The sequence below is a fragment of the Anolis sagrei genome, chromosome 3, assembly GCF_037176765.1.
Source record: "Anolis sagrei isolate rAnoSag1 chromosome 3, rAnoSag1.mat, whole genome shotgun sequence".
NCBI lineage: Eukaryota > Metazoa > Chordata > Lepidosauria > Squamata > Dactyloidae > Anolis > Anolis sagrei.
This window is the reverse complement of record NC_090023.1, coordinates 195,200,006-195,214,011: the sequence shown is the minus strand read 5'-3', so window position 1 is coordinate 195,214,011 and position 14,006 is coordinate 195,200,006. Positions and strand designations below refer to the sequence as shown.

Sequence of the window (14,006 nt, the reverse complement as noted above, 5' to 3'; positions counted from 1 at the left end):
ACAATTGTAGAGTTTGTTAACAAAAGGTGCCAAATCCAATTACATTGAAAATTGAGGCTTTTTTCTGCACTGCTATATACATTCCAGATTATCTGCTTTGAACTGGCAGTGTAGAAGGGGCCTGAGTTATAGATGGAGATGCAGGTTGCTGACTCTGAGTAGAATACTATGTACAGATCAAAGCTATCAAAATGTCTCAAATCATTTCAATTCAGGGCTTGGAAAATTGCATTTTATGGGAAAATAATGCATATCCTCAGCACGTTTTTCCCACCCAATTCCTGTAAAGTGTTTTGTGTGATTCTTTGTTTAGTACAAATCTTAGCAAACCTAAAATGAATCCTAAAACATAATAGAAACACAACAGTTTGGTTTTGAATCCAAATTCTAGGATAAAACAATGGGCGGCATTTTATTTTGTTGATTGCATAGAGCGGCAATACACAGTTAGTTAGAAATTCTAAATGGAGTTTTCCAAAATACAGCTATATCTTTCTACTTGTTGCATACAGCTATTATATACAAATTCCAAAATATTCCTACACTATAGATTAGTGCATTTGTTTTTTTAAAAAAAATTAAAGAAAATCTAAGGCCACATTAATGATACTGTAAACAAAGCAACTTGAGAAGGAACTAGAACATTCTAATGTGTGCATTGTCGTTTTTAGTTTATTTAACTTTTTTTTCATGTCAGGAGTGACTTGAAAAACTGCAAGTTGTTTCTGGTGTGAGAGAATTAGCTGTCTGCAAGGACATTGGCCAGGAGACGCCTGGATTTTTTACCATCCTATGGGAGGTTTCTCTCATGGCCCTGCATGAGAAGCTCACCCTGCTCCCTGGATTTGCACCACTGACCTTTTGGTCAGCAGTCTTGCCGGCACAAGGGTTTAATCCAGTGTTTCTCAACTTGGGGTCCCCCAGATGTTTTTGGCCTACAACTCCCAGAAATCCCAGCCAGGTTACCAGCTGTCAAGATTTCTGAGAGTTGAAAGCCAAAAACATCTGGGGACCCCAGGTTGAGGACCACTGGTTTAACCCATTGCGCCACTGGGGGCTCCTTTCTTGAACATAAGTGTGACCATCCATTTCCAACAGACCTCTCAACCTCTGAGGATGCCTGCTATAGATGTGGATGAAATGTCAGGAGAGAATGCTTCTGGAACATGGCCTTACAGCCTGGAAAACTACAGCAACCCAATATTCCGGACATGAAAGCCTTCGACAACACATCCAACCCTTGGTTATTTATTTTACAATGTAGAAAGCCTATTCTTCCAAGATGCAGGCCCATGATATTTTGGTGTAGCACTTTTTGCCACTAACACAGGGCTAAGAACTAAACAGCACTCCTACTCTGATTTTATAGAATTGGAAGTCCCAGTATTCTTCTCTAATGATTTTCTTGCCTACAGCTGATAGGATTTACAGTCCAACAACATCTGGAAGATGACACAATTCCCACAATGCAACTAACTTCCCACTCAGGAAATGTTCCTTTTACAAAGAATACTGTTCTATGGATCCACTTTATTTATGCCCCAAATTTTACTGGCACCCAAATGTGCTACCTGAGAAGACATGGGAAGGAGAGAAAATGAGGAAGGAAGAAAACACACTAGCACTGGATAAAAAACCTTTAAAGGAATGTTTACATAGAGTTGAAGAAGATGGGTTGTTGTAGGGGTTTTGGGCTATATTGCCATGTTCTAGAAGCGTTCTCTCCTCCTGACATTTCGCCTGCATCTATGGCAAGTATCCTTGTGAGGTCTGACCTCAGACCTCACAACCTCTGAGGATGCCTGCCATAGATGCAGGCGAAACGTCAGAAGACAATGCTTCTAGAACATGGCAATATAGCCCAAAAAACCTACAACAACCCAATGATTCCAGCCATGAAAGCCTTCGACAAAACATTGAAGAAGATGCTCATTGAGGAGCTGAAATCCAAGAAAGCAACTTTTCCAAACTCTATAGTCATGGTGCACATTGTGGCTATGGATACAAACAAACAAGAAAGACTGTGGATTACTCCTAACCAGGCTACTGGATTTAAGGCAAAACATCTAGGCACTCAACCAAGGCTGCGTGTGTGACATACATCAAACAAGGGCTATACTGCAGTGCCAACCCATCAAACTTCTGTCCCCTCTCTGCTATAGATCAGATTGTTCACACTGAAGGTACTCAGGACTGGGGTGCTGAGGCAGCTTGATTGTCCACTTGTACCTGCATAGTAATTCATCCTGGCATTGGAGTGAGAGCTGAGTTCGAATCCTGAGGGTGGATTGCTATGGGCAACAGCGCACGAGCTCAAGTTAGGCCCATTCTGCCTCCCAGGCATGAAATCAGACCCTGGCCCACTGAAAAACTGCCTGGAAAAGCCATTCCGCCTGTGGGCCACGGCATTCATGGTGGAGACAAATGTGGAGAAACAACGGCTGGAGCTCAGGCTGGGGGATTTGCAGTCAGTCATCAAACCTGGGGAGCATCTCCGTGGCACAGACGCCACATTGTGAGGTTCAGAGGCTTGTGAGACTGTGGGACTGCTTCTTTTGTCTTCCACTTTGTTGGGTGCTCCAGACCCATTGGCAGTGTCTGATCGTTTCTTCCTCTTCCTTCTGAAGTTGCCATTATCAAACATCTTCTCACAGTTTGGATCCAGGGTCCAATAATTGCCTTTACCTATGAACCAGTCAAGAACACATGGATTTAACAGGGGCAGAAAAAACAGCTGAAAGCACAAAACATCAACAAGAAAAAATGTTTATTGGATGAGCACAATGCTGTCCCTTGAAAATAGACCAGTTCTTATGATAAGTGCTATTTAATTAAAATCTCTTTCATTCCAGTATTTAATTTTATTGATTTTGCTATTCTTTCTTCATAAAAAGCATAGGTTTCCCCTTGACATTAAGTCTACTTGTGTCTGACTCTGAGAGGTGGTGCTCATCTCCATTTCTAAGCCAAAGAGCCGGCGTTGTCTGTAAACACCTCCAAGGTCATGTGGCTGGCATGACTGCATGGAGTACCATGGTAAATTGTAGAGTTATGTGTGGAATTCGTTTCCTTTGTTTCTTTGGGAACACGAAACGGGAAGCCCCCTCCCCACACAAAAATCAGCTCCACACGAAAGCAAGCTGGAGCTGATCCCGGCTCCAAGCCTGCTTTCGGCTGCAGCTGAGTGCCTCCTAGAAGGACTTGCCTCCTTGCTCTGTGTATGTGTGTGTGTGTTATTGTGTGTGTGGTTTGCAGGTAAGCATGAACACCTGCCAGTACCATCAGCTGAGCACTTCTTACTCTAGAGCAGTGGTTCTCAACCTGGGGTCCCCAGATGTTTTTGGCTTTCAACTCCCAGAAATCCTAACACCTGATTAACTGGCTGGGATTTCTGGGGGTTGTAGGCCAAAAACGTCTAGGGGTCCCAGGTTGAGAACCACTGCTCTAGAGTAAGAGGCGCTCGGCTGCAGGCACTGGCAGGCGAGCATGCTCTCTGGGCCTGCACATCACACTACACACACACTGTCTTTCCAGAGAGTGTGTGGGTGTGGCACGGCTTACAGGCTTGGAAAGCATGCGTGCCTATCAGTGCCTGCAACTGGAGTACAAAAACCAGGTAAGAAGCCTTATTAAAGCATGCTCTGGGAAGGAGAGCTTGTTTGAGAAGCCAGCCCTCTCCCCATAATGGTACAGTAAAAAACAGAAATCTGCCCTCTTGATTTTGGAAGGCTCCCAAAAAATTGATTGGGGGCCCCGCCGAAAGCTGGGACATGAAACAGGTCAAGTTTTACTTTGAATGCACAACCCTAGTAAATTATAAAATTAAAAAAATTAAAATTATCCTGATAAAGCAGAAGCGATTTGTAACCATAAATATATTTAAAGAGAGGGTACTCTCCTTCCCAGAAAGCTTGAATTTATTTAATTAATGCAATGTATGTAAACAGATGCACATCAGTAAGAGACCCGGAGTGATCTTTGGACCCATCCCTATTGAGTGTCCAGCTGCCAGATTTGGATTCTGTTGTTTTCTGAAGGAGAATTGGCAGGCAGCTCTGATGAATTGTTATCTAATGATGCTGCTTTTTCAGATTTTTACAAAATCTGGAAAGTTTAGGATTACAATGATTACATATTTTCAATATAAAAATCGTAGTTTTGCTATATAATCTATGATTTTTACACTTGTATTGCAGCAGACAGTGCTGTGGCTGAGTGAAAAATAAGTTACACCAGGCCCGAAAAATGGTCCAGTGTTATTACATCCATTTTGGTCATTTTTAACCACTTTCTTGGCAAGTCTTGTTCAATTATCAATTTAAAAGCAGGAATGTAAGATAATACTCATTAAGGACTATTTCATTTAGGTTGCGTTTTAATGTCCTTCATTCCACAGAAATGCTTGTTCGTGATCACTGTGTTTCTTTTGTTCTGTATTATTAGTGTCAAATTTCAAATTATCTGGATTTTCCTCCTGCTATTTGTAGTTTTTTCAAAAGTCATTGAAAACCAAAAAGGATCATAGTATGTGTTCACAAAAGTATCATAGCATGTGTTAACATTCAAGCAATATGAAAGAGGGGAAACAGAGTATTCACATATTACTGTATAGCTGCCCCAACGTGAAAAAAACTGTAGTCATCTTTTTTTTTTTTGTATGCCATTCAATATTGGAAATTTTAATGGGGATTTATTTCAGAGTAATGCATTGAGAATGGTGATACCAGGCCGTAGCATTGCCAATAAACACATTGAAGTCACCATTACTATGTAAAATCGATAACAATCACGTAATCCTTTTGGTGCAAGACTATTCACAGGACCAGACAAGCAAGAATGAATTTGAAACTTGCTGTGCCCAAGGTAGCAGGAGGTTTGTTTTGTTTTTCAATATAATAACAAACATTTGTATGATGCTTTCATAATACACCCCATGCACAATACTTACCATGTATATTCATGTTTAAATCAACCTAATCTATACATTGAGGACAGGCTTTGTAGGGAGGAGGGGCAAGATTGTGGATTTTTATTTGATTCATGGATGTTGAGGGTGATTCCACAGAGAGAGGAAAATATCAATGCCATTTCAAGGGCCTGGCTGCCACTGTCATTTCAGCATTCAAAAAAAAAAAAAGCAGAAAAAGTTCCACGGCAAAGAGAATAGCATGCCTTTTTAAAAGTTCTCCAAGGATGGACTACACTCCTGCCTTTTGTTATTCTGTTTAAAGAAGGGGATGGTTCCTTTTTGGATAAAAGTTATGGTAAAATACACATAACTGGCCTGGTCATAAGTCTTGACCCATATTTTTGGAGACTGATTTTCTGACAAATATCTCTAGACTTATACAGGAGTATATAGGTTAATACATCATACATGAGATGTATGATCACAACCAGAAACAATGAAGACATGTGCCCTTGCACTTTGATGCTCTACTGCTGAGTATACATACCCAGTATAGAATACATCTCACCATGTTAAAATGGTGGATGCGGCTCTTAATGAAACTTACCACATTATCACAGCATGTCTACACCCTACATCACTGGAGAAATTATACAGCTTAGTCAGTATTGCACCACCTGATATCCATTAGAAAGTAGCAGCCAAGGCATTGACATATCCAGCCCATCTTCTGTTCAGATATCAGACAGCAAGCCAACACCTTAAATCAAGAAATAAGATCTATAGAGATACTTGCAGGGACATCTCAGCAAATGAGAGTCCAAAAGTGGCAGGCGAAAACCCGGAACCTCAATCAGTGCCTGACACCAGATGAGAAAATCTCCCTGGGCACACAGAAGATTGGACAATTTGGAAGCCACTGAACAGGCTGCGCTCTGGCACCACAAGATGCAAAGCTAACCTTAAGAAATGGGGCTACAAAGTGGAGTCCATAACATGTGAGTCTGGAGAAGAGCAAACCACAGAACACCTATTACAACGTGAGCCCTGCCTCATGCACAGTGGAGGACCTTCTCACAGCAACACCAAAGGCAGTTTCTGGTCAAAGGACATTTAGCATAATGCCAAATTTTTAACTTTGTGTTTTTAAATACTTTATAAATATACCCTCAATTTTCTTCTGACATGATGAATAAATAAATACAAGAGATAGGGATGCATTGGTCCTCCAGATATTTTGGTTTATGATTTGCATCAACTTCACCTAACATGAACTATGATAGGGAATGTGAGAGTAAATTAGTTTAGTCCCACTTTGTCATGAGTTATCTAGTTATATTCTTACCACACACAAAAACCTTATTAAGTAAATGAGTATTGTGGTTCCCTTATTGCACATGTGCTAGAAGTCTGAAACTAGGAAAGTGGAAGAAAATGGCAAAACCACCTCTGAGAATTATTTGGCTAAAAAGCCTTTGAAATGTATGGGATCCCCATAAGTCGACAGACTATTTGGAGGTACACAGATCAATACTTCAGCTATAGTTTGTTGTTGAAATGGCCATATGAAATGCTTCTTCAGCTAAACAATTCACTCTCTATGCCAGTGGTTCCCAACCTTTTTTTTTGACCAGGGACCATTTTGACCAGGGACCACTCTATAATATTAGTACCAAAAGGGTTACAAATCAATTTTTGGTCAACTTTAGATTTGATTTGTTTATTTGGGGTGCTGATTCAGAAAAATTGCATTGGATAGACCACATCAGCTCTAGTTTCTGATACAGAACATATGTCACCCAATAGTTGCCATCTGCTCGCTCACAGAAAACCATATTTAATAACTCCTGGCACTATAAGAGGGTTTTGTGAGACCAGTTGCTGTTGTTGCAATGGTGTAGTAACAGTGAGGCCACAGACCATATTTTAGTCCTTGTGGACCACTGGTGGTCCATGGACCATAGGTTGGGAACCACTTCTCTGTGCTATTAATGGCCTTTGTATCCCCCTAGAGCACAATTTAGAGTGAAAGCATTGAGTGCTGGTTGAGGACACTGGAGAACAAGGATTTGAATCCCTGCTTAGCCATGGAAACCAATTGGATGATCTTGGGCAAGTCACACTCTCTCAGCCTTAGAGCAAAGCAAGGGCAAATTCCCTCTGTAAGAAATCCAGGTTATGATAAGTCCACCTTAGGAGTGTCATGTGTTAGAAATGACCTGGAAGTATACAATAAAGCTGTTCTCTAATTTATTTACTCACAGGTTGGTTCTCCCATGTCTAATTTCTCTCACTAATGTATTTAAAAATGTTAGCACCATAAACATGCAACCTAACCCTCACTTTAGAGATTTATGGTGATCCTAAAGCAACCAAATCATATCATTTTCTGGGCCAGATTTATTCAGAAGTGGGTTGCTATCACCATAGAACATAACACAATGTAACAAAATTTGAAAACAAAATTAAGTTCCTGGTTTAAAAGTGTCGTTTCCTGTTTAATTGTGTGGGACTTACTTTGAAAGTACTTATTCTGCCCTAAAAACTTCTTTTTTTGTGGCTGCCACAAACTATATTGAATTGGTTGCGACTCTGTAAGATATTCATTGGAAAACTAGAGCAAAACGTGCTGCAGGATATCCCACAAAAACAAAGTTTTGGCAGTGTAATAAACTTTCCCCAAGTTTTTATGATAGAACCAATTAGGAAATGACGTGTATAACCCAGGAACAAAAATCGTGTTACATAGCGACCTTGTAGTTAATATGGCTCAAATGTATGAAAAGCTCTTCTACTACTTATCAATTTAGCTGTTAAAATGGCTAAAATAAGCATAACATAAAGGAAGGAGAAAGCAGGATCGTGCGGGATCAGCTAAAGTAATCGGATGCGTTTATATCCCAAATGCGTTTTACGCCGCCTTTGAAAAAGTTTCTCTTGTTTTGGACAGTAAGTTGACAGACTGATCCTGGGAGTTGTAGTCCGAAAAGCAAACTTTCTCGTACTAGTTAGCATGCGTACAGAACCACAGGTGGGTCCATTAATGTACACTACACGCGAGGAAATCGTCTGGAATATAAGTTACGTGTCGGTAGAAAGAGAGAAAGGAAGGAAGGAAGGAAGGAAGGAAGGAAGGAAGGAAGGAAGGAAGGAAGGAGGGAGGGAGGGAGGGAGGGAGGGAGGGAGGGAAGGAGGGAAAGGAGGGAAGAAAGGAAAGGAAAGGAGAGAGAGAGAGAGAGAGAGAGGGAGGGAGGGAGGGAAGGGAAGGGAAGGGAAGGGAAGGGAAGGGAGGAAGAAAGAAAGAAAGAAAGAAAGAGTGGGGGGGAAGGGAAGGAAGTACGGGGAGTGGGAGGAAGAAGGGAAGGAAGGAAGAAAGGAGAGAAAGAGGAGGGAAGGATGGAGGGAGGGAAGAAGGTCAGGAGGGAAAGGAGGGAAGAAAGGAAAGGAGAGAAAGGGAGGAAAAGAAGGGAGAGAAAGAAGGAAAGAAAGAAAAGGGAGGGAAGGAAGGAAGGAAGGTAAGGGGAGAAGGAAGGAGGGAAGGGAGGAAAGAAAGGAGGGAAGGATAGAGGGAGGGAAGGAAGGAAGGAAAGAAGGAAGGAAGGAAGGCAGGAAGGAAAGAAGGAAGGAAGGGAAAGAAGAAGGTCAGGAGGGAAAGGAGGGAAGAAAGGAAAGGAGAAAGAGGGAGGAAAAGAAGGGAAGGAAGGGAAGAAAAAGGAAGGAGGGAGGGAGGGAAGGACGGAAAGGGGGAAAGAAGGAAGGGAGGAAGGGGAAGAGGAGGGAGGGAGGGAGGAGAGAAAGAGAGAGGGAGAAAAGAAAGGAAGGAAAGAAGGAAGGAAAAAGAATGAAATCAATTTTCGACTTTTCTCCGAATTTTGAAATTCCTGCTTGAATTATTGAAAGGAAGTGGATTGGGAGCTTCCTTCCTTCCTTCCTTGCTTTCTTTTTTGGAATATGACAATCTGTTTACAACGTGCATAGAATAGGTGACGATTACATCCCCCTCCCTCCCTTTCCCTCTCCCTCTCTCTCAAGTCTCTAGGCATCGAGTCCCGAATGCCCTCATCTCTTCCTGGGAAATGCACGGAACGTTAGATTTTCCGAAGGTGCATCTACACCGTAGAAATAATCCAGTTTGGCCCCACTTTAACTGCCGGCTCAAGGCAATGGAATCCTTGGAGTTGTAGTTAGTTTGGCGAGGCAGCAGCACTCTTTGGCAGGGAAGAAGGCCTTGTGCAACTCCCAAAACTCCACAGCATTGAGCCACAGCAGATGAAGTCCAAACTGCATCCTTTCTACACGATCCGACAATTCCAAGTCCGCTTTGATGCCCCTGGGATGCGTCTCCGGAATATTTTCGCCTAGGTCGAGGCAGAAACGGGTTTAACGCGCTTGAGAATGTCCCTGAAAGATGCCAGTTTAGATCCACTTAAGGCTGGGTTTTCACTGTCCTCTAATACAGTTTGAACTACATTACATGGTCAGTGTAGACCTACATACTGGCAGTCCCCAAGTTAGGTGCAAGATAAATTCTGTAGGTGTGTTCTTAAGTTGAATTTGTATGTAAGTCAGAACAGGTGCATTTTAAGTGCAACTCCAGCCATGTACTTACATGCATACATACGTATGGATATAGCTTTGGATAGCATAGGGAAGGGCTAACACCTTGGTGATATTTACTTTGCTGTCTGTGTCTCTGTTCAAAAGATTTCACCTCACTTCCCATCCCTGTGATCAATGGATTTTGAAAAATGTGGCTTGTTGTGGAAACAAGGATGAAGGATGGTGATGAAGCTACAGTGGAGACACCTTTTCCCCATGATAACCCTTCAAGGAGTGAATTTTCCCTTCTTAGAGACAGAGTTAATTTCCCTTCCTAAGGGTAGATTTTTCTCACTTCTTATTGTTTCTGCTCTGTTCTTAACTGTGAGTCATTTGCAAATTGGATGTCTAACTCGGGGTCTGCCTGCAGTTAACTTCTTGAGCTCCATAGGAGAGAAACTTCTTAGACCTTCAGGATGGCCTTCTAGAACAGGCTGCATGTTTGTAAGTGGGGTGTTCGTAACTTGGGGGCTGGCTGGATATTAAATGGTCAGTACTGTAGACCCATATAATGCAATTAGATGCAGTTCAGTGCATCATATGGCAGTACAGATCCCAGCTTCAGTGAGGCCCCTTCCACACAGCTGAATAAAATCCCACATTTTCTGCTTTGAATTAGGATATATGGAGGTGTGAACTCAGATAACCCAATGTGGGTAATTCTGCCTTCATATTGTGGGTTATATGGCTATGTGGAAGGGCCTTGAGCTATCTTGGACAGGCCACGCTCTCTCAGCCCTTGGAGTACCTTTCCTTACCAAACGACTACTCCGAGGCCCTTTCATACAGCCCTATATCCCATAATATCAAGGCAGAAAAATCCCACAATATCTGCTTTGAATTGGATTATCTAAGTCCACACTCAGATAATGTGGAATTTTTGTCTTGATATTCTGGGATATAGGGCGGTGTGGAAGGGCCCCCAGAAACTCATAGCCTTGAGCAGTGCATTCATTCTACAGTGTAGTCAACCCAAAGTAAAGGTTTTCCCCTGATGTTAAGTCCAGTCGTATCTGACTCTGGGGGTGTTGTCCGTAGACACCTCAGGTCATGTGGCCAGCATGACTGCATGGAGCGCCGTTATCTTCCCGCCAGATTGATCTACCTATTGATCTACTCACATTTGTAGCCTATCCAAGTGACCATGGATACGTTGCACTCCCTCAGCCTTAGTGGTGCCTTATTAAACCCCCAACCTCCGGGATCACACACACTCTAGGAGTGCTTTACCAAACTCCAACTGCTAGGATCCCATAGCCTTGAGCCTTGGAAGTTCAAGTGGTGCCAAACTGCATCCATTCCACAGTGTAGATGCAGCCTGATCGGGCTCCCTTGGACAAGTCACACTCTCTTAAAGCCTTTCCAAACTCCAACTTCCAGGATCCCATAGACCTGAGCCCCAGCAGTTCAAAGGCATCCATTGTATAGTATAGATCAGGTATGGGCAAACCCAGGCCCGCTCTTTTCTCCCCCCCTCCCCCCCAACATCCTGTTATTCCTTCCTTCTCTCTCCTTCCTCCTTTCCTTCCTTCCTTCCCTCCCTCTTTCGCCCTCCTTCTTCCCTTTCACTCTTTCATACTTCCTTACTTCCTTCTTTCCTCCCTCCTTTACTCTTTCTCCTTCCTTCCTTCCCTTTTGTCTTTCCTTCCTTTTATCTTTCCTCCCTCCCTCCTTCCCTCCCTCCTTCCCTCCATTCTTTTCCCCCCTCTTCCTCCCTCCCTCTTCCCTATCACTCTTTCACCCTTCCTTCCTTCCCTCTTTCCTCCCTCCTTTACTTTTTCTCTTTCTCCTTTCTTCCTTCCTTCCCTTTTGTCTTTCCTTCCTTCTCTCTTTCCTCCCTCCCTCCTTCCCTCCATTCCTTTCCTCCCTCTTTCTCCCTCCCTCTTTCTCCCTCCCTCTTCTCTTTCACTCTTTCACCCTTCCTTCCTTCCTTTCCTCTTTCCTCCCTCCTTTACTCTTTCTCTTTCTCCTTCCTTCCCTTTTGTCTTTCCTTCCTTCTCTCTTTCCTCCCTCCCTTCTTCCCTCCTTCCTTCTATTCCTTTCCTCCCTCTTTCCCCCTCCCTCTTCCCTTTCACTCTTTCATCCTTCCTTCCCTCTTTCCTCCCTCCTTTACGCTTTCTCCTTCCTTCCCTTTTGTCTTTCCTTTCTTTTCTCTTTTCTCCCTCCCTCTCTTCCTCCCTCCTTCCCTCCATTCCTTTCCTCCCTCTTTCTCCCTTCCTCTTCCCTTTCACTCTTTCACCCTTCCTTCCCTTTTTCCTCCCTCCTTTACTCTTTCTCATTCTTCTTCCTTCCTTCCTTTTGTCTTTCCTTCCTTTTCTCTTTCCTCCTTCCCTTCCTTCCTTCCTTCCTTCCTTCCTTCCTTCCTTCCTTCCTTCCTTCCTTCCCTTTTTCCTTCCTCCTCTCCTCCTGGGGGATGTTTAGTTGGGAGAAGAGAAGGTTGAGAGGGGACATAAGAACCATGTTTCAAGATTTAAAAGGGTGTCCCATTGAGGAGGAGGGAGGGGGACAACTTACTTTCTGCTGCTCTAGAGACCAGGGAGCAATGGTCTTCAAATAGAAGGAAAAGAGATGTGACTGAAAAGATTAGGAAGAACTTCCTGGAGCGTGGCATAGGCTGCCTCGGAGTGTGGTGGAGTCTCCTCCTCTGAGGCTGTCTATAAGGAGTGCTTTGATTGTGCACTCTTGCATGGCAGGGGGTTGGACTGGATGGCCCTTGGGGGTCCCTTCCAATGCTAAGATTCTAGGATATCAGGAGTAGGGTATAAGGCATCTAATGGATACTCTTTTTCTCTCCCGTCCACCACTTCATCCTGACCAAAACCAACCTTTTTTGGGATCCAAGCGTTTTCCCCTTTCCTTCACTTTCTGCCTGAGAAAGAGAAGAGGAAGGGGAGGAAAGGGCAGGGAGGGGGCTTGGGGAGGACCCCCTCTCTCCCTCCCGGCCCACTCACCCTGCTCCAGCCTCAAATGAGAAAGTTTGCCCATGCCTGGTGTAGATGGCATTCCTTTGGAGAAGTCGCACTCCCTGAAAGCCTTTAGGGCTCCCTTCCCAAGCTCCCAACTCTCAGGATCCCGCAGCCTTGAGCCCTGGGAGTGTGGATGCGTCCTGAAGGAGTTCCCTGGAGCAGGTCACACTCTCTCAGCCCTCCCCCTTCCCGGCCCTCCTTACCGGGGTCGTCCTCGTGGCGGGGCACCTTCTTGAAGCAGTCGTTGAGCGAGAGGTTGTGCCGGATGGAGTTCTGCCAGCCGGCTTTGCTGCGCTTGTAGAAGGGGAAGTTCCCGGCCACGAACTGGTAGATCTGGCTGAGGGTGAGCTTCTTGCCCGGCGCGCTTTGGAGGGCCATGGCGATCAGCGCTGAGTACGAGTAGGGCGGGCGCACCAAGCGCAGAAACTCCTGCTGTCCGGCCCTGGCCAGCGAGGACAGCCAGCCCAGCTCCGAGCCATAGTAAGGCGGCGGCGGAGGAGGAGGAGGGTGCGGGTGCGGGTGGGGATGCGGGGCGGAGGAGCCGTTGAGCCACAGGTAAGGCGGGCTGCCGCCCCCTCCGCACCCGCCGCCCGGGGCCTCCCCAGCCAAGCTGTAAGCCGGACCCGGGAAGAGGCTCAGGTTGGCGTTGTTGCTGTCGCCCCCGCCGCCGTAGAAGGCGGCCACCTCCAGCAAATCGTGGGCGCAAGGAGCCGCCTGCCCTTCCAAGGCGCTCATGGTCAACCCAGGTGCCCGGCAGCCCGCGGCCCGAGCGAGGAAGAAGACCTTGGCCAAGGGGGGGGGGGGGGGAGAGGTGGGCAGCAGCGCCACCTCCTCGCCCTGCCCCACCGAGGAGGACAAGCCCTCCCCAAATACCCGCCCGCCCCGTCGTTCCCACAGCTCTCCCCTGCGGCGCCCAGCGCTGTACGCGGCCCACATTCCAGCCTCCCCGATTATTTCTCTCACCCCCCACCCCCAACCCATCCTTGGCAGGGAGTCTGTGCCATGGAGGGCCCTCTTCCCTTTCTTATCGACGCCCCCACTCCGCTTCTCTGTCTGGGAAGGCAAGGAGGAAAAGGGGGCTCACTTCCAGGGAGGATGGCAAGTCTTTGTCTAAACAAAGACTTGTCATCATCCCCAAATCACCACCACCACCATTATCACCATCAGTAGCAGTATCACCATCACAATCATCATCACCATAATCACCATCATTCATTACTATAATCTTCACCAGCATATCACCACCACCACCACCAGCAGCGCTGTCATCATTATCAGAAGCAACAGCATCACCACCATCATCATCATCATCATCATCATCATCATCGCCACCATCATTCATTATCATCATCACCACCACCACCATGACTATTATCAGCAGCAGCAGCAGCACCACCATCACAATAATAATAATAATAATAATAATAATAATCACCACCATCAGCATCATTCATTACCATCATCACCACCAACACCGCCATTAGCAGCATCACCATCACAAATATCATTACCACCACCATTCATTACCACCA

At 45.1% G+C, this 14,006-nt stretch overlaps 1 protein-coding gene across 1 annotated transcript; it reads right to left on the bottom strand.

Moving 5' to 3' along the window:
* Window positions 1-830: 830 nt before the first annotated feature.
* FOXI2 (forkhead box I2) lies at window positions 831-13,410 on the bottom strand. Its single transcript, XM_060766824.2, has 2 exons — window positions 12,678-13,410; window positions 831-2,685 (listed from the first exon to the last, which is right to left on the bottom strand). Exons 1-2 carry the CDS (start codon window positions 13,408-13,410, stop codon window positions 2,135-2,137), a joined length of 1,284 nt encoding a protein of 427 aa, XP_060622807.2. The 3' UTR covers window positions 831-2,134.
* Window positions 13,411-14,006: the final 596 nt, after the last annotated feature.

Excerpts from the sequence above, each read along its gene's own strand:
- FOXI2 (XM_060766824.2), bottom strand. The coding sequence starts at position 13,410 with ATGTGGGCCGCGTACAGCGCTGGGCGCCGCAGGGGAGAGCTGTGGGAA. Across the intron at positions 2,686-12,677 it reads CCGCCACGAGGACGACCCCG|GTAAAGGCAATTATTGGACC; the intron begins GTAAGGAGGGCC and ends ACTGGTTCATAG.